Consider the following 20,264-nt stretch of genomic DNA (forward strand, 5'->3'; position numbering starts at 1 on the left):
TTACTCATTTGGTTGTCTGACACGAGAGGAATCCATTTGTGAATTGTGAGTCTTCCATAAGCTCCAAGAAACACAGTTTATTTGGATAAGAAGATATTCTGATATTCACAAAACCACCCACAAGTCTATCTGGGTGAAGAAAATATGTTGAGCTGACACAAAGTTATAGTAACACAGGCTTGGCAGTCAAAAGACCCAAGTTCTGTTCCTGGCTGGGTAATCCCAGCCATATTGCTTCCTGGACGGGCTGGAGGCCCATCCACTATGCTTTCTCCACTCTGTATGCCTGCCCTCCCCACCTCAAAGGATGAAGTTCTATCTACAGGGATGTTATCATTATTATAACTATATTAACATGTCTCTTTTTTTGAATGGGACATAGAGAAGACACTCTTGCCAATGGACTTGCCAAATTAATGCTATTTCCCATTCATTCTACTTGATTCCTACAGTAGGCAGCAAGTTTGCCGCTGGAAGACTATTGTCCAGTTTTCCTGGGCAGTCTTCTCACAGTTCAGTAGAATCCTTATTACGAGCAATGTGTTGTTTCTAAACAATGTAAGTGGAGGAATTTAAACTATTTGTGTTAGCCCTGGCTGAGCAGCTCAGTTGGCTGGAGCATCATCCAGTACACCAACAGATTATGGGTCTGTTTCCCAGTCAGGGCACATACCTAGGCTGTGGGTTCAATCCCCGGTTGGGGCACGTATAGGAGGCAACTGATTGATGTTTCTCTCTCACATTGATGTTTCCCCCTCTCTCTCCTCCTTCTTCTCTCTCTCTCAAATTAATAAACATACCCTCAGGCAAGGAATAAAATATATATATATATATATTAAATATAGGTTTGAGAGATCAGTGAAGACTGGGGAGGCATGGCAACTCAGTGCCATGTGGTACTCATGGTTGGATCCTAGAACAAAAACAGGGCATTAATGGAAACACTGGTGAAATCCAAAGAAACACTAGTCAGTTTAGTTAACAGAAATGTACCAGTGCCCCTTCCTTAGGTTTTGATGAATCGCAACAATGCAAGGTTACTAGGGGAATGGGGTAGGGGCTGTATAGAAACTTTCCATACTAGCTTTGCAACTCCTGTAAATCTAAAATTATTCTAAGCTAAAAATAAAAAAGCTCACTTTAAAAAATGTGTGGGCAAGACACACGTAAAAGGTTTAGAATAATTATCAATAAGTAGAAAGATTCTGTGATGATATTTGCAAAAGCCTGGGCTCCACTTTAAAAATATGAATGGGAGACCACGGGTGATCTGCCGTGGATGCCGAGGGCGCAGGGAAGACTCAGAAAACTCCATTCCAAGATCTGGAATTCAGGACAAGGCCTCAGCCCTGCATCAAACGACAGACAAATAAGTGGTGCTCAAGTTAACTCCTTTAAATTAAAGGTTAAGGAATATCAGTATCATTTTTTATGATTCCTGGTTTGAGCCAACTTTGTTCCATTAAGCAAACACATTGGACGAGAATTCCACTCTATAAAGATTATTTCTAGATGGTATCAACATTGGGGTTTTNTCGATCCCTGGTTGGGGCACGTATAGGAGGCAACTGATTGATGTTTCTCTCTCACATTGATGTTTCCCCCTCTCTCTCCCCCTTCCTCTCTCTCTCTCAAATTAATAAACATACCCTCAGGCAAGGAATAATATATATATATATATATATATATATATANTAAACATACCCTCAGGCAAGGAATAAAATATATATATATATATATTAAATATAGGTTTGAGAGATCAGTGAAGACTGGGGAGGCATGGCAACTCAGTGCCATGTGGTACTCATGGTTGGATCCTGGAACAAAAACAGGGCATTAATGGAAACACTGGTGAAATCCAAATAAGCACTAGTCAGTTTAGTTAACAGAAATGTACCAGTGCCCCTTCCTTAGGTTTTGATGAATCACAACAATGTAAGGCTACTAGGGGAATGGGGTAGGGGCTGTATAGAAACTTTCCATACTAGCTTTGCAACTCCTGTAAATCTAAAATTATTCTAAGCTAAAAATAAAAAAGCTCACATTAAAAAATGTGTAGGCAAGACACATGTAAAAGGTTTAGAATAATTATCAATAAGTAGAAAGATTCTGTGATGATATTTGCAAAAGCCTGGGCTCCACTTTAAAAATATGAATGGGAGACCACGGGTGATCTGCCGTGGATGCCGAGGGCACAGGGAAGACTCAGAAAACTCCATTCCAAGATCTGGAATTCAGGACAAGGCCTCAGCCCTGCATCAAACGACAGACAAATAAGTGGTGCTCTAGTTAACTCCTTTAAATTAAAGGTTAAGGAATATCAGTATCATTTTTTATGATTCCTGGTTTGAGCCAACTTTGTTCCATTAAGCAAACACATTGGACGAGAATTCCACTCTATAAAGATTATTTCTAGATGGTATCAACATTGGGGTTTTTGATGCACGGTTTAATTCAAGAGCAGATCCTTGAGAGAGCCATTCTGAAAGGGAATACCCGAATTCCAAACCTCATGTAATTTTTCAGTTGACTTTTGTACCCTGTAAGTGGCCAGGGCTCTAGTTCTAATGAAATAAGTCCAGGGAAGAACCCAATGACCCTTACTAAGTAAGGAGAACTGCAGAATGCACTGAAATAGCACAGCAAGAACAATCACCTTAGAAACGTAAAGTCATCTAGCACAACTCCCCTTTCGAATGTCACCTGTCCTGCCCATCGACCACAACATAGTCTTTTAAGCACAAGTGGGTGAGGCACCCACCACTTCTCAAAGCCATCCGTCCTTCCTTTGGGCGGCTTTAAATTTGTCTTCCTAAACCTTTTATCTGTTTATGCTCATTGGACATCTTTGCCCATAAGAAAATATTGGTTGAACAGCAACTACAGGGCAGGTACTGAACAACACGGTACATATAAATACTAAAAAGGTCATTAGCTTTCTGCCTCATTGGAGAGGGGAGGGAGATAAAATTTACAAGTAAATAAACAAACAGAAAATAATAGCGGTATCAAAACTGTGGGCTCTAAGAGAGAGAAACTATTTAAAGTAGCTGCTGTAGTTTGGGTGGCTACAGGAGGGCTGGGGCCCAGGGATATGAACAGGAAGGACATGCGAGGCAGAGGGAATAGCTGCCGCAAAGGTCCTGCAGCACAGACAAGCTCCCTGGGCTGGAATCCAAAGAAGGCCCCCTTGAGGCTGGAGTCCAATGCGCAGGCCGTGCTGGGGTTCCACGAGATGAGACGGGAAAGGGAGAAGCGCGCAGATGGTGTAGAAACTTGTAAGGCATGGCTACTAGTTTTGAAGTTGGATTTTATCCCAAGAGCAATGAATATGAAACAACAAAATAGCCTGACCTGTCCTGGGTTATGGAGATTTATTTAAAGAGAAGGCAGGAGTGGGTGCAGGGATACCTATTAGGAACCTGGTGCTACGGCCCTGGTGTGGGGGTAAAAAGCAATAAACTGATTCAAGGCATGTGTTGAAGGAAGTCAACAGGATTTGCTCCTGGGCTGGATGTCAGATATAAGGGCACAAAGGGATAAGTATTTTCCTTTTTTTATATTCTGCAAAGGGGGGTCCTTCATACAATTCCCCTCTCAAATACTCAGTGAGGTGGGCAGGGATGCCTCCCCTGCATACGAGGATACAGACACGATTGGGCTGTACAGCCTGCGAGACACGAATCTGAATTCAGGGCTTGTGACTCAGACTCTGCCACGACAGTAGCTTTATTTCAATATTTTATGTTTCTTGTAAAAAAAAAACAAAATAAATTCTACTTACGATGTTCATGTATAAAGAAAGGGTAGAAATAAAGTGAACCATAACTCATCCTTCCCACCTAGAGATGTCACAATCATGGCTTCAAAGGAAAACACAAACTTCTTCCATTAATTAAATGGGTGAATCAGGTTTCAGTTTCCGCATCCCCTCTCCGTTCTGTACGGCTTGTCTTTGAAGGCATTCCACTTGGGGAATGTGTGACCTTTACCCATCGTGGCGCACTTAATTGAATGCTTTGCATCAAAAGTCACCATGCTAATCAGCATTTTACACCCACTGCCTTTCTGAAATTCTTACCCCAGTTCCTTATGTCTGTTTTATTGAAATCATTTTACAAAAATAAATCCTATCAAAGTTTTTTTTTCTTATTTCTAAAACTTTGCTTGCAAAACTAAATATTTTCAACACCATGGCAACACGGTCAGGACTCTGGCTAATGTATCCAGTGCGCACCAGAGTTCAGACTTAGCACACCAGGGCAGTGGACAAATGGGCTGCGGAGGAGGAAAGAGCTAATAAGTTAGGCATGGTCAGTCATCATTCAAGGCGTGTCTTCTGGAGCTTCCTAAAAGGTGATAAACTAGCCAGTCCTGTCCCCACGGATCAGTTTCCCCTCTCCCCCCCAGGACACACCGATACACACACACTGAGCAAACTGCACGGCTCTGAGGGAGATTGAGTAACACCTCCCTCATCTTTACAAGCACTTCCTCAGCCATCAGTTCCTCTGACCCTTCCAGTATCTCTCTGAATTGGGCTCAGAGTAGGAGGATCAGTTCCATATTTTTCAGCTGAGATTCACCAAGATTCAGTGGTTTGTCAGAGCTGCATGGCTTATCATGCCGTGAGTAACGAGCGGAATTACAATTTTAAACTGCATCTCCTATATCCCAGGCTGGTACTCCTCTCCATTGAAATTTAACTAAATCATCACAAATGCTGGGGGGGGGGGGTTGACATATTTATTAAAGCTACACATGCACATAGTTAAAAAATGAACTCTATGCACACTGTAAAGAGCAGTTCCTAATCTCCCCCCACGCCCACCACACGAGCCTCCTCCCAGCGTAGCGCCACGGTGACTTTTACACTAGTATCCAGTGTTGACGTTTTTNAGAGTAGGAGGATCAGTTCCACATTTTTCAGCTGAGATTCACCAAGATTCAGTGGTTTTTCAGAGCTGCATGGCTTATCATGCCGTGAGTAACGAGCGGAATTAAAATTTTAAACTGCATCTCCTATATCCCAGGCTGGTACTCCTCTCCATTGAAATTTAACTAAATCATCACAAATGCTGGGGGGGGGGGTTGACATATTTATTAAAGCTACACATGCACATAGTTAAAAAATGAACTCTATGCACACTGTAAAGAGCAGTTCCTAATGTCCCCCCACGCCCACCACACGAGCCTCCTCCCAGCGTAGCGCCACGGTGACTTTTACACTAGTATCCAGTGTTGACGTTTTTATGACTTTCCAAAAACAACTCCCAGTCGCAGCTGACATATGTAAATTCTGGTTAATTAACCTTTTTAAAAAACGTTGCCGCCCAAACTGCCTCACCCTCAAAATAATTGTTTTTTATAATTTGCTCTGCTTTCCACATGCTTATCACTAAATGAGCTCCAAATTTGTTACTAGTTGTGTAAATCCTGTCAGAACATCCAGACACACCAGACCACACATTCCTCACGAATCATCTCCGTGATTATTTGGACCTAACCGAATCTGGATGTTTGCTCCGCGTGCTCCCTGTCATCCTGTGCTCCCTGCCTGCGGCGAAGCCCTTCACCTCCCTTACCCACCGGATTCCTTATTCCCTGTCACCGCTGTCTTCCTATTTGGTGACAAAGCATTCTCTAGTAGCACCTTGAGGATGACTGTATGGGAGGTAAGATTATTGAGAAATTACATGCCTGGAAACACTTAGATTCTGCTTCATATTTGACAACTTGGTGGATATGAGATTCTGGAATAGGAATAGTTTTCCCTCAGAATTCTGATCCATTGGTAGCTTCTAGTGCTGCCGTTGAAAAGCCTGAAGCCATTCTGCTTCCTGATTTTCTGTGCGCAATTTGTTTCCTCATCTCACCCCAACCTCTTTCTTTTTAGAGGTGTGTAAGCTTTTCTTTTTTGTGCTGAGTATTCTGAAATGCTCTATCCATGGTATGGATCCGCTCTATTCCATTGTGCTGGAATCTCTACGGACCTTTTAAAACTAGGAACATGTGTCTGTCATTTTTTTGAATGATTTCATTGACTTATTTACATATGAATTTACATTAATGTTTACATATGTATATGCAAAAACTTATGTGTGAGTTTCTGGTGTGTATGAATCTTGTGGCAAAAGTTGGATTCTTACCTTTCTCCACTCCTGGATTAGAATTTGGCTTTCTTGTGTGGCTAATTCATTTATCAGTTGTCCATCTACTTTTTGAACTTCAGAAATGTCATGGTTAGGTTTACTCTCTCATTCTCTGTTCTCGAGTTTATGCCCGTAAAGAACTCTCTTTACTAGTGTTTTACTAATTTTCAAAGAGAAACTGAAATCCCATGAGAGTGTGCAATCCAAATGAGTGTTCAGTTGGCCATCCTTTCTTAGATGTTCTCCACAAGCTTTCCAAAGTTTTCCTCCCCGGACTAAGGCCATACTGTTTTTGGACAATGCTCAAATGAGTAATTTTAAAAATATTCACTTTCATGATGAGATCTAGTTTTACTCTTTTCTTTTTCTCTTGAAAGGTGAATATTCTCATGGAGAGAAAGCCATCTGGTAATGTTAGGTGGCAGAAGTCATTCATCCTGCAAGTCAGGAAGGACCCCAAGCATAGAAGCAATAGTCCGCTCTGTTGTATGACCTGACAAGTGTTGGAACCTTCTCATCTATGTCAGAAGCCCATTACATGTAATTTCCTCAAATGGAAGAGATAACAAGTTGAAACCGTGTGGGTTGCCTTGGAGTAGCCCTGCAGTACTTTGCTCTTTGTCTAGCTGAGACAAAGACTAGTTTGTCTTTGTCACATCAGACTAGTTTGCTTATATTCTGGGTCATGGAAGGACAAAACATAGGCTTGGTAATCATCAGAGAGAGAGAGAGAGAGAGAGAGAGAGAGAGAGAGAGTGAGCTGAAGAGAGTATGTTGGAGTGACCAAAAGAGATTGATCAGTAGGTCTTAGGACAATAGAGATTAGAACAGGTAGATTAGTTAAGTGGTTATGGGAAGAGAGAAGAAAAAGACTAACTTCAATTTAATTGTTATCTGTAGCCCCTTCAGAAGATGAACTAGAGAACTAAGTGAAGCTTATCCTCCAAGCTTTATTTTTCTAGGTCATGTTGTTAGTGCCTGAGGGGTGGGCCCACAAATAGTAAAAGATAAAGTATGATATAGTAGAAAAGAGTGTAAGATCTGTAATCAGATAAACTTGTTTCAAATCTCAACTTTGTCATTAGTAGCAGAGTTGCCTCAACTTCCTCACTATGAAAATGCGGGGAGTACTTATTTTGAAGTAGTTTCAACAAAGAGAAATGATGTAAGCAAATTTGCTGGCATTTAGTAATCACTCATCAAATGGTAACTGCTGTCATTAGTGGTGGTGGACATGGACATGAACACATATGTTCCTATACCCTTGAACACAGTTAGGTGCCTGTGTCCACTGTCCACCCTTGCAGGGAGGATGATTTTATCACTGAGATTGTTTAGAATTGTCAGGGCACAATGGTAATAAAATGTGAACCAACTTTTACTAGGTTTTATTATTGCCTTGAAATTCTGGACAGATGTGCCAGATAAAAGGCAGGACACTAAGCTAAATTTAAATTTGAGATAACCAAGAAATATTATTTCTTAGTATAAGTGTGTCCCATGCAGTATGTGAGACATACACATGCTCAAAAAATCTTATTTGTGTGAAATTCAGATTCACTGAGGTCTCCTGCATCTTATTTAATAAATCTGGTAACCCTAGGTGTGCCCGCATGCTCCATCACAGCCCCAACCCTCACCACTTAACAGGCTCCCTGACTGTGGTCTATTGCAAAGTTCAAGGGACAGCCATTACAGACTTCCTTTAAATTGCTTGCTTTGCTTCCCGAGATAATATCAATAGGTAATCATTTTTTAAAAAATTCTGTTTGGGGCCTAACAGCACTGACTGAGTTAACCAGCCAAAGGCCACACCCCCTCAAAGCGTTGGATGGATACATAGGTTCTTGGCTGGGGAGCCAACAGGGCTGCAGAAAACATGGAGCCAAACTTGCATTAAAGAACTAGACAGTGGAACTGGGACAGGATCCTTCCCCATCCTCAATGACACAACGTTGGACACCCATTAGCAGGTCAATAACACCAATTATTGGCATTTCTTCTCCTTTCTCACAGTCAACTCTCAACTGCAAGGAAGGCAGGACACTACACATATCCCTAATCAATGTTAAAAAAGCAAAAGCAAAAGCAATCAAGGGCAAGATGGAGTACAGGTTCTGCTAACCACCCCTCCTGCATTCTTCCCCCTGAGGGGACACCAACTCTTCTGCAGGCAGCGTCCCTTCCAGGAGCCGTCAGTGATCCGTGTCTCAAACCCCGCTCCACACAGCTCCCCCTTCGGCACCTCACTAATGTTATCTCAGCCATGCATCTGCCCAGATGCCAAGTGAGCTAAATGGCAAAGAAGAGGAATGTTTCCACCTCTCAGGAGCAGCAGTAGCTAGTGTATGATTACCATGTAGTTTCAAACAGGAGAAGTTTTCCAACATGTAAACAGTGTACTTGTCATGATTACTATTAAAAGGAAGATATTCACTTCTAGAAAATTATGGCTCATTTTTAACCCCACTAATCTACCTACCTATAATTGAGAGTAGATTTTAACTTATGTTTTTTAACCTTAATTCTAATTGTAAAAATTTCATATCTCTATCTAAATAGTCAAACTGTCGCCTCTACACCAGTCGTTGCCAAGGACCAAGAGAAATGTAAAACCATTCTCGTTTATGTTTTTCATGTGCAGATGTGTGGTTCCTCTCTCATTTCCACTCCCTTAACTGACTGTATTGGTACTGACTGTATGAGTCTAAATACATGTTAGTTTTTTTGGTGAGACTTTAGAAGGGAGTGGAGCTAAATGGATGCACTCAATGTGCCATCTTCATCTGGAAGACACACTGTCTATAGTTTGGGAAATCTACCAACACCACCCCCCCCCCCCAGTAAAAATCCCCTCTTTTTTGAACTGTTAGTTTCATGTATGTATAAATTTACATCCTCTTATAATTTAAAATTTGAGTAGAATATTCAGGGACTAACTACTGTTACACAAAACAAAGGTTCATCTGAATGGTTGTGGGTTAATCTGGTCACTGCATTAAAATAAGGACATCAGGATTGAAAATGCCTACAGATGGGATGGATGTACTTCAGTGTAAAGTTAGTTTAGTAATATTACTACTGTTCAAACTTAGAAAGAAAAGTTTCACATTTATTGAATGCCTGTACTATGTGTTTCATGCAGCATCTCATTTAAAGAAGGCTTAAGGAATTAACATTTTAGGGTAAACATTTATCAGATAAACATGTATTGAGTGGTAACACATCAAAAAAAGTCAATAGACACTCTTGCCTTTCCAAAATTATATAGTTGTATTCCCAAATATTTCTAAATGGTACAAAGAAAGGACAAGTTCAAATATATAGTCTTAGACATTTAGAGAAAATGAGATCACTGGAATTGTCTTAACACACCCAAACTTGCATCTCAGCCAACAGTCTCAAATAAGTTTGACTATCTTACACTGAGGATTAACTAGTAATTACATTTCCCCAGTTTATATATGTAATAACAGGGCTAAGAACACATCATTTTCAAGGCAAGATTTCTTACATACCTGATTAAATAGCCCATTCTTAATGATAAGGGACACTAAGTAACTTGTGCTAATAAGAAAAATTTAGGTTTTTTCTTAAACTTCTCAAAATATGCTGACTTTGAAACACCTATCTGAAGAGTTCCTGTCTCATCTTCCAACAAAAAAATTAAGTAACCTTTCATAGCCAGAATGAAGTTTTCATAATAAAATACTCGTACAGGATGACGGTAAACAATTGTGGATTGGGGGCGGTGAGACCAGAGTCATTTTGAGTAACACTAACGCTATTCCTTTTGGCTTTCAGGCATCGAGACACCAGAGAGGATGTGACCCACTCCGTTCCCACGGGTAACAGACCGAGTGAGGACGGGGGGCCAGGGGGCACCAAGAGCAGCCCCGGAGGGCAAAGGCCGTGGCTGCTCACCACAGCCTCGCCTCTGGTCGTCCAGCGGTGCCGGCGCAGCAGCAGCTGTGTCTTTATATCAAAGACTGGATAGGAAAATCAACATCACCTCTGAAACTGTTTCATGGAATGCACGTTCTGCCTCATATTGCTAAGGATTCAGTGAAAGAAAAAAAGAAAAAAACCCACTGTTTCATGTTTTAAGTTGAGAAACGCTGTTTTAAACAAGGTTAAACCATTTTGTTTATTTTTATTGTACAACTTTCCAGAATCGTTAATAAACTCATGTGCGCTGTGAATCCCTATGATAAGATTTTAGGATGGAGCATTTCCAAGTTTATTGGACTAGAGGCCTTTTTTTTTAAGAAAGCACTAATTCACATTTCATGCAACACTGACAACTGCTAGTACTGGGGAAACCCTGCATCTACAGCCTGGTATCGAATGGTACAATCAGACACGCACATGGTTGGTGTGTTTGTTTCCTATTGTGACTATAACACATTACTACAGACTTAAGTGTCTTAAAACAACACACAGGTATTACCTATGGTCCTCGCATGTTAGAGTCTGACAGGGGTCTCACTGGGCTGAACTCAATGTGTTGATGGGGCTGCATGCCCTCTGGAGGCTCCAGGGAGACTCTGTTCCTTGCCTTTCCCAGTTTTTTTAAAAATAATATATAATATTATTTTATTTTTTTAAAATTTTTAAATTTTTTTTAAAGATTTTATTTATTTATTTATCTTTAGATGGGAAGGAGAGAGGGAGAGAAACATCAATGTATGGTTGCCTTTCATGCGTCCCCTGCTGGGAGCTGGCCTGCAGGGAACCAACCTGCAACCCAGGCATGTGTCCTGACTGGGAATCGAACCGCGATCCTCTGGTTTGCAGGCCTGTGCTCAATCCACTGAACTACACCAGCCAGGGCCCTTGCCTTTCCCAGTTTTAGGGGCTTCCTGCGTCCCTCGTTTCACTGCCCATTTCCCCCTCTTCAAAGCCACAACACTGCATTCCCTGATCATTCTGCTGTATTATCTCCGGCTGACCACAGAAGAGGAAAGTGCTCAGCTTTTAAAGATTCACGCTAAAGATGCGTGTGATCAGATTAGGTACACTGGAATAGTGCAGGCTAATCTCCCCATCTCAGTGTCAGCAAAGTCCCTTTTTGCCATGTAAGGTAACATCATTGCAGACCCCAGGAACTAGGGTCTGAACATCTTCAGGAGCTCCTGCAATAGTATTCCGCCTACCACACATGCGTTGGTAAGAATACCTTCAGAATTTTGGCCAGCAAGTTCGACAAATAAGAAAGAGAGCAACTGTTCCTGTTTGCTTGATTTTCCCCCAGCTATTACTTATAACATCACACTACCAGGGAAATAAAAATTATTGTCTCATTAAGGGATGTAGAACAGTAAACACAATATGAAACATGTTCCCAAGCACCAAGAAACTGGGGCTGTGTCCACAGTGTAGAGAAGAGCATGCAAGCACTCTGGAAAGTAGATTTTCCACAAACACAGCCCAGCTGGCTTCTCAAGAACGTGGGCCTGACCTTAGAAACTGTACATTTTCCAGTAGGAGGTACATACATACAACTGCAAAGCTTTGTCAAAGCTTTTCTTACTAAGGGACCATGCACTCATTACCTTCTATGACACAGGTACTATAACTGTCCCATTTTATAGGTTCGAAAAATGAATATACTCTATGGGTAACTTACTTGGCAAGATCTCACTTTCATCAAACCAGTAAAAAATACATAACTGATTCTATAACCCGAGGTCTTAATCTTATGCAATACTGTGTCTATTCACTTTTATAACCCATTTTTCCTATATGTCTCCCCTCTACCTTCCCCAACCCAAGGGTGCACACATATGGTTTTAGGGGTGTGTGTGCACGCCTGCACTCATGCACACATTCAGTGACTCCTGTGACTCTCTCTGTCCTTTGTATCTTCATGAGGCTTTATGCCTTGATGATATATCTCTTTCTGTTTTGATCTCTGATAAGGTATGGAAACTTCTGGATGCCTTGAGTACATGGCTCAGAGTCACATCGAGCTATAAAATGTGGCTAGGTCAGCATTGCCTGTGAAGTGACTTAGTGAGTTACGTGAGCACAGTGAACTTCCGTTTCCTCTTCCTGTGAGAGATTGGCAATAACATCTGCTTCTCGGGGGCATTGCAAGAATTAAAATAAGTGATATATGGGAAGTACCTGATAGATAATAATAATGTATTGTTACTATATCACGTAACAAATTGTAGTTGATACCATCTATTCCTTGCTGTGTTTTACCTACATAAAAGAGCTATTCAAAGTTCTTGTCTTTGTGAAAGATGCCTATTGACAACGTCTACTTATATCAGCGACACTTGTAGAACCAAGGGTCATAGTTAATTCACACTCTATTGTTAAGGTGTGGTTTGTGCTACTCCACACAGATTTCTTCTGAAGGGCCATGGCTGCCCCCGGGAGAACTGGGGCCTGAGACCACTTGAAATTTGCTAATCACATCTGGTTTAGCTTTAGACATTTTCTGGGGTTTTGCCAGCAGCCACGACATTTTAATGGCTACAATAAACCTCAAAGCCTCATCAAATCTTTGCTGTATGTGTGAAAATTATGCCCTCTTCAATTAAACATCCAATCGAGGCTCACACCAAGGCATTATGGAGACGGAGGTGAAACCTGAACGAGAACGTGAGATGAAACGGACCGCCAGGACTCTGGCCATCTTGCCAGATGGCATCGAGAAGAAAAAGAAATTCATTAGAGAACCAACAGTCTGTATTTTCTTTAAATATTTACTAGGTACCTTTCATGTGTGGAAAACACTGGCATCCCTAAAGATTAGCAGGGCATTGTTTTGTTTAAATATTCAATGTGCATGGGGAGCCCCAGTTTCCTCCATTGCCCTTACGGTGCTTCACGGCCTTTGGTTAAATCACTGCGGTGATGCTCAATTTTCTTTCCTAAGGCACCTCCCCCCAACTTCAGGAGTTTGGTATTTCCTTAAAATTGAGGAAAGTGTGAATTGAGTACTGAGAGATCTGGAATGACAGCTAGGATCTCCCCAGAGAAAGTAACGTATACCAAAGATGGGGAGCTGTGGGGGAACCCCTGCCTGTCCACTGTCTTCCTAATTCACTCTTCTCGTCCCTCTGTGATTTACCATCAAACACACAGGAGTGTCACAGGACAGTGGCTGAGCCAGGATGCCTGAAAGGGGCAGTCCCTGGGAGGAAGGCAGGAGGAGAGGACAGATCAGGTTTCTGTCCAAAAGACCAGCCGACAGGGCAGGCCCAGGGTGTTACATGGGCCATGAGATAAGGGCGTGGCGTTCACGGTGGCGGTGGAGTGAACAAGCAAGCACGGGTCCTTCCTGCTGCTGGTCCCCAGCAGCCACTCTGAGGACTGGCCTGCACCCTGATTCTGCCACTGGCGATGGACAGAAGCAAACTGCTATGGGATGGCTTCCTCTGCTTTATTCCAATAAGAATCAAGCTCCTCATCTTAGACAAGGATAAAACTGTCGTCTTTTTTTTTTTTTTGAGGGGAGGGAAAAGAATAACCACAAGTTCACGTATCACATTCCCAAACAAAGCACTCATTTGGTTGAATTCGCGCTCTCAACCACATCAACAGGAGGGGGAAAAATCCATGTTCCTTTAAAATTAATTTACAAGGTAAAAGTATTCACTTGTAACCACTATCCTTATTTAAGCAAGTTTTATGCCCAAAGTAAAAACAAATGGCTTTCTCTGCCACTAGGAGCGGATCTTTCCCACTTGCCTTCCATTTCCAAGCTGTTCTCTGTCTAAGACTTAGGTTTCTGAGCACTCTTTCACAATAAACATTTTTTAAATGTTTATTTTATGTGTTAGTGTAAAAATATTCCTGGTTCGAGCTCTTCATTTCCTCAAGCTCTCCTTCTGGCACTCTGGGCTCCATTTCCACATTAACACGCTCCCTAAATCCTCCGCAGAGCGCTCTTCAATTGGAGTTACACGAGCTCAAGTATTTATATTCTTGGACACAGAGATGTCTCCACAGTGAAAACACAAGGCTCTAGAAATGCCAAAGGAAAATTCCTGCCCAAGAGAGACATAGTTTCACCTTTTAAAAAAAGCCAAAAGGGGCTTTCAGCGTTTTGTTTTGAATAATTAGAAATGTAAATTAAACTAAAATAGAATGTTTACTGTGGTCTTGCCATCATTATTGGACTCATATATATATATGTAAACCAAATTTATAGGAACATGTGTGTGAGCGTGTGTGTGTGTGTGAGCGTGAGAGAGAGAGAGAGAGAAAGACGATGAGGGGGAGAGAGGGAGNACACAAGGCTCTAGAAATGCCAAAGGAAAATTCCTGCCCAAGAGAGACATAGTTTCACCTTTTAAAAAAAGCCAAAAGGGGCTTTCAGTGTTTTGTTTTGAATAATTAAAAATGTAAATTAAACTAAAATAGAATGTTTACTGTGGTCTTGCCATCATTATTGGACTCATATATATATGTAAACCAAATTTATAGGAACATGTGTGTGAGCGTGTGTGTGTGTGTGTGTGAGCGTGAGAGAGAGAGAGAGAGAGAAAGACGATGAGGGGGAGAGGGGGAGAGAGGGAGGAGGGCTGGGGCGGGGGGGAGCGAGACAGCATAGTAAACTTGTTTCGAAAATGCATCAGTTCCAATCCCATAGATGTGATTAGTGCTCAGTAATTGGCTGCTTCTCATTGGCTGTGTGAACATAATTTATCCAAGCCTCATTTTTCTTATCTGTAAAAGAAAGCTATATAGTTCCTGCTTATTAGGGTTGTTACAAGGATTATATGAGACAGCAGTAAGCATTCAATAAAGGGTTGGTGCTATTAGCACCATTAAAATTGTATCTACTGCATGTTGGTAAATGTAGATGAAACAAGATGTAGGTATAATAAGGACTAATTAACACTAGTAAGAGAGGGCTATGGCAACTCAATGCCCCTAAAAAGCGTGCAGAGACGGGAAGTGTCCTGAAGGCTGCAGAACACCGAAACCGAACACTGCACCGGTTCCGTTCCATAAGCCACACAATAAATAATTCTCTTAAATCATTTGTGAAAATATCTTAGCTATCATCATAATAATGGAACAGTTCCTGTTACCTTCTAGTTGCTTCTTCAGTTTTCTCAAGTCTTTTACGAGGTCTTCAAACTTGACTTGGGAAGCCAGAAAAAAATCTTGTGGTTCAGGCAGGGGGAAGACACTCTTTTCTGTTCCTGCTTCCTAAAAGACACGGTAAGGAAAAGTACTTTATACCCCCCCATTGTCACTTTTGGTTGAAATTTCAAAGCATCTTTTACTGAATGTTTGAATAAAAATCGTACCAACGCTCCTCTGCTTTTCTGCCATTTGGACTGGTGACTTTGAAGTGCTTTTGCATCTTTCACAATATCGTTTTGGTCTTACTGGCACTTAGATTGGCTGTGGCATGGGCTAGGTTCTATTTTGCCTCATGAATCAAAGAGAAAATTGTCAGGTATGTCCTGATCTTGGACACCCTACGTCCATGGAAAAAGGCTTAGGAGGAACACATGAAAGCACTTAAATCGAAAGTCCCGGTTTGAATCGCACATGGTAACAATTAGATAACTCATGTTTGGGGTATGTCAATGGGTGTGAATTGGAAGGTGCTGGATATGATGGCGCTACAATGGAAGGAACAATCACCTTCCCTATGCCTTTACCGGCCTTCCTCTGAAACTTAAAAAGTGTGTGTGTGTGTGTGTGTGTGTGTGTGTGTGTGTGTGTAAGAGAGAGGGAGAGAATTCTTCACATATTTGTAAAAATTTTATTTGGCTAATCTCACCATATATTTACCAGGGGCACAACTGAGTGTAGTTTTGGACAAGCCCCACAACTATACCTCACAGCGTACCTGAGCTGAGAAACACCTTGAGGTACAAAACCTTCATCAGGCACATTGAGAGAGAAGCTGAGCCTCCAGTTTCTTTTCCAGCCTAGCTTGATTTTTCCTGAGTTGTTTAATGTAAGCTCCGTATCTTGCATATCTCAGACAGTCTTCAGGTCTCTTCACAGAGGCAACTTTGCCAGCTTTCCTTCACATTCCATCTTTCCTACTGCCATTAGGATGAGTTCCAAATGCTAAAACTGCTTTACAAGGCACTTTCTGATCTGGCCTCTGTCTACATCTCCAGCCTTATTTCTTCCTCCCCTCCATCTCTAACTCCCCTCCCCAAACTTTCATAAAATAAAAGGACCGGCCACAGTCTCTTGCCTCTAGGCTTTTGTAAAACTTTTACCTGAAACTGTCCCTGCCCCCCCTGCCCCAGAATGTTCTCACACCTCAGTGTCCATACTCATCCTTCATGTCTCAAAACAGTTGTCACCCACTCAAAGATTTCCCCTAAGTCCCAGCAACTAACTCTTGTGTGTTTCCAAGAGCCCCTCCTACTCACCACTATTACAGCACTTATCAGTATTAATTTACAAATTGCTGTGTTCGCTTTTATGTCTTCCCCACCAGACAGGAAGGCCAGAATTCTTAGTCTCAGTCTGGAACGTAACCTCTGGCATGCCAATCAACTTTGGAGACATCACCAGGATGCTGAAAACACTGTTCTTGGAAAAGTGTACCTTTAGCCAGAGACATGTAACTTATCTTCACAGTTTCTTGTGGTTCTGGGGATTCCCTGGACCCTGCCCTTTCCTTTAAGAGTTTTAGCTTTACTTGGAATGCTGGAGGAAGGTGGTTCTCCTCATTTGATCAGGATTTTACACAATCGATACACTTTTTTCATCTTCCTATACTTATTTTACTACTTTGAAAACCATGGAAGCAGCATCTAGTCTGAGGGCTACATGGAACAACATCTATAATGTTTGCCACAAAGCTCCATGGCAATCGACCCTGGAAGAACTCATAAACAATATCTCTTTCTATTTTCCGAAAGGGTTTTTTTTTTTTTATCAGACTCAGTCTGGCTTCATTTTTTTGCTAATCTAGAAAAAAATGGTGCTGAGCAAACCAGTCTGGTAGTAGTAGCTCTTGTGAAAATTGCTCAATTAGGGTTGAGAAGACGTGGCTCCTCACGGGTTTCTTTCAACTTCACAGACCTAGACTTGGACCCAAAACCTGGCGTGAGTGGGAGAGAGCCTGGAACAGAAGTCACCTTTCTTCACTTAATTGCTCATCACCACTAACCACACAAATCATCACTTAATGCTCTTAGAGGGGGAGGGTAGTTTAATAAATCACATAATTCTACTCTCTTGTTGAGTGAAATGCATTTCGCACAGCGAAAACTAGGAGAGGACCACACAGATGTTGGCTTATTATTTTCCTAAACCGTGCCATCCTGAGTTTGAAACTGTTCTCAGATTTCCTTCTGCGAAGCTGATTCCACTGGGTTCGGCTGTCTTCAATGAGTCGTGTATCATAGGCAAATTTCACCCTTCCTAGATGACGCATCTGACTTGGTTGGGGTCATGAGGTAAATTTACTCATGTCAACCTTGGATGAGAAGTGCCACATCTCAAAATGCTCCTGCCACACTGCTACTGCTGCCAGAACTTGGGGCGTGCACATACTGCCTGGAGACGAACACCCCTGCCTCACTTTACCAGAAGGCAGCTCTCGCCTCCTCGTACCTGCTTCATCCCAGATGCCTTTTATTACAATCTTGTTGATATTTGCAATATATGCAACTCAGCAAGTATTTTTCAGGCACCTACATTACAGACACTAACAAAGAGACAACAATGAGTTCTGGATCTCAGGGAGCAATGCCAGGATGATGGGTAATTGCTCACTGATATTGATGGATAAGGCAGAAAACAGATTTTGAAAGAGCCATTCAAATGAAGTGTTCCCAGGCTTCAAAGGCGTAAAAGGTGAGGAACTGAGCAAAGTCTTCATGGAAGAAGGGTCATGTAAGATTGCACTATTTTTTATTATAAAATAAGTGCACGTAAGATTGCACTTATTTTTCCTTTGACAAAAGTAATGCGTGTTCAGCCCTGGTTGGCGTAGCTCAGTGGATTGAGTGCGGGCCTGCGAACCAGACAATCGCGGTTTGATTCCCAGTCAGGGCACATGCCTGGGTTGCAGGCCGGTTCCTTGCAGGCTAACTACCAGCAGGGGACGCACAAAAGGCAACCATACATTGATGTTTCTCTCCCTCTCTCCTTCCCCTCTAAAAATAAATAAATAAATAAATAAATAAAATCTTTAAAAAAAAAAAAGTAATGCATGTTCATTGTGTTTAGTAATTAAAGGAAAGGTGGAAGTAAAAATCCCTTACAATCCTGCTACCTGGAAAGAATCAAATATTTTAATAGACATCCTCCCAGGTGTTTCTGTGTGTTTATGTGTATTTTTATTTACATACTTGAGATTACACCATATACTATTTTAAACACATTTGTAATTTTAAAAGCAGATCAGGAACACTCCCCAATTCCACAAAACATTCTCCTATGCACTTTCCATGGTAGTCTATTATTCCATTTTATGACTCTAGCATAATTTATTTGACCTTAGTTTCTGTCTTTGGACACTTACCAAAAATTCTGAAATATTTTGCTATTATAAATTATTTTAAATAAAATAGTGATACATGACCTTATTTTTTCTTTAGGATAAACACCCCCAGAAATAATACGCATATTTCTAAGACTTTAGATACAGAAAAGTCAAAGCCTTGCTGGCCCATACAGCAGGACATTTGCATGAATGAGAAAAAGGTGTCCCTGAATGTCGGCCCAGCTCCACTGGCAAACAGCTTTACAAGCACGTGACATTTCAATTTTTCTCAAGGTGCCCTTCATAGGACAAATAGTATGATGAATACAGGGCAGACAAGTCAAAGGTCTCATTTGACCTAGAGATCTTAAACACAGAACTCAGGCAACCATACATGACAGTCCTGAGAAAGGTTTGAGCAGTATATATTGCTAATTCTACTCCATATATCTGGTTGGCAATTCATATATTGTATTTGTTTTGTGTAGATACTTGTAGTCTCTTTGCCACCTTTTTTTTAAATGAGAAGGGACAGGTTGACTTTTTCTTGTTGATTCTGAATATATATCTCAGATGCTTTTTCCCAAACATCCTTTAATTTATTATTTTAAGAGAGCATTTATAAGAACAATAGAGTAGTTTTATTAAAAGGCTAGTGACAAGGACAGTTCCAATGAAAGAGAACATCAGGTGTAAAAACACATCAGTAAGAAAGCAGAGGGTGTGTTTGGAAAACACTGAGTCTTGAGTTGAATCACAGAATGTGTGTAGAGGGAAGGTAATAAAAGTCCAGTTGTAAAAGACTGGAAATAAATTGGATAGAATCTCAATTCACTTGAAAAAGGGGAGCTACTCAGTTTTGAGTAAAAATGTGAGGTGAAACGATCAGAACTATAAAATGCAATCAGGCCACAAGGTGTGGGATGGACTAGAACGGGAGTCACGGGAGGTGGGGATGCCAGCGGGGAACAACTGCAACTCCCGGTGAGTTATCTTAAAGCCAAATGAGCAGGGACCAGTTGGGATTTAAAAGCACATGTGCACATACACACACAGGGAAGAATATGAGAAACAGTTTGAACTGAAGGACAGATATCAGCTAAAGAGAAGCACAACTTCATGGCTAAATGACCAAAAATTACAATATCCTTAACAGAAAGAGGGAAGACGTTGAGGGGTGAGGTGGGAGAAGAATCCTGCTGTATTTACATATATTGAGAACAGTCAGATAAATCTGCCAGGAGGGCAAGAGAAATAACTAGAAACCTCATCAGAGCTTAGCTAATCTTCTGGATGAAATTGTAGGCCTTTAAAAAAATGAGGCCCTGGAATCTTTACTTTTCTTCCCTCCGTACCCAGGAAAAACTTTGCTGACATGGATAGTTAAGCAGGAGCCCTGACAACATTTTCCTGAGACTTTTTCCATTCACAGTGATCGCTAAATTTGTCAGCAACTTGCAACAGTACCTCTTTCTTCTCAGAGTTAGGACTCCTTGTTCTCCACTTAATGTGAAGGAATAAAACAGAGAAAATTGAGCTCAGGTGGGTTCTCACAGAAAATTTTATTTCTAATTGCAAATGTAATTTCAGCAAAGAGCAGGGATTTCAGACTCCACGTCTTCAATGTGCTCACAGATGAATACTACTGATAATGTAGTGGGTATTACCAAATATTA

General features: G+C 41.3%; 1 protein-coding gene across 1 annotated transcript in view; it reads right to left on the minus strand.

Moving 5' to 3' along the window:
* FMN1 (formin 1) overlaps positions 1-20,264 on the minus strand; it is a 265,054-nt gene that overhangs the window by 104,955 nt on the left and 139,835 nt on the right. Inside the window, exon 12 of the mRNA XM_037056139.1 lies at positions 15,209-15,329. Coding sequence (XP_036912034.1) covers positions 15,209-15,329 — 121 coding nt within the window. The remainder of the gene's footprint in view (positions 1-15,208; positions 15,330-20,264) is intronic.

This window comes from Sturnira hondurensis, unplaced genomic scaffold (assembly GCF_014824575.4).
Source record: "Sturnira hondurensis isolate 20B ecotype Veracruz unplaced genomic scaffold, ASM1482457v3 Scaffold0008782, whole genome shotgun sequence".
NCBI lineage: Eukaryota > Metazoa > Chordata > Mammalia > Chiroptera > Phyllostomidae > Sturnira > Sturnira hondurensis.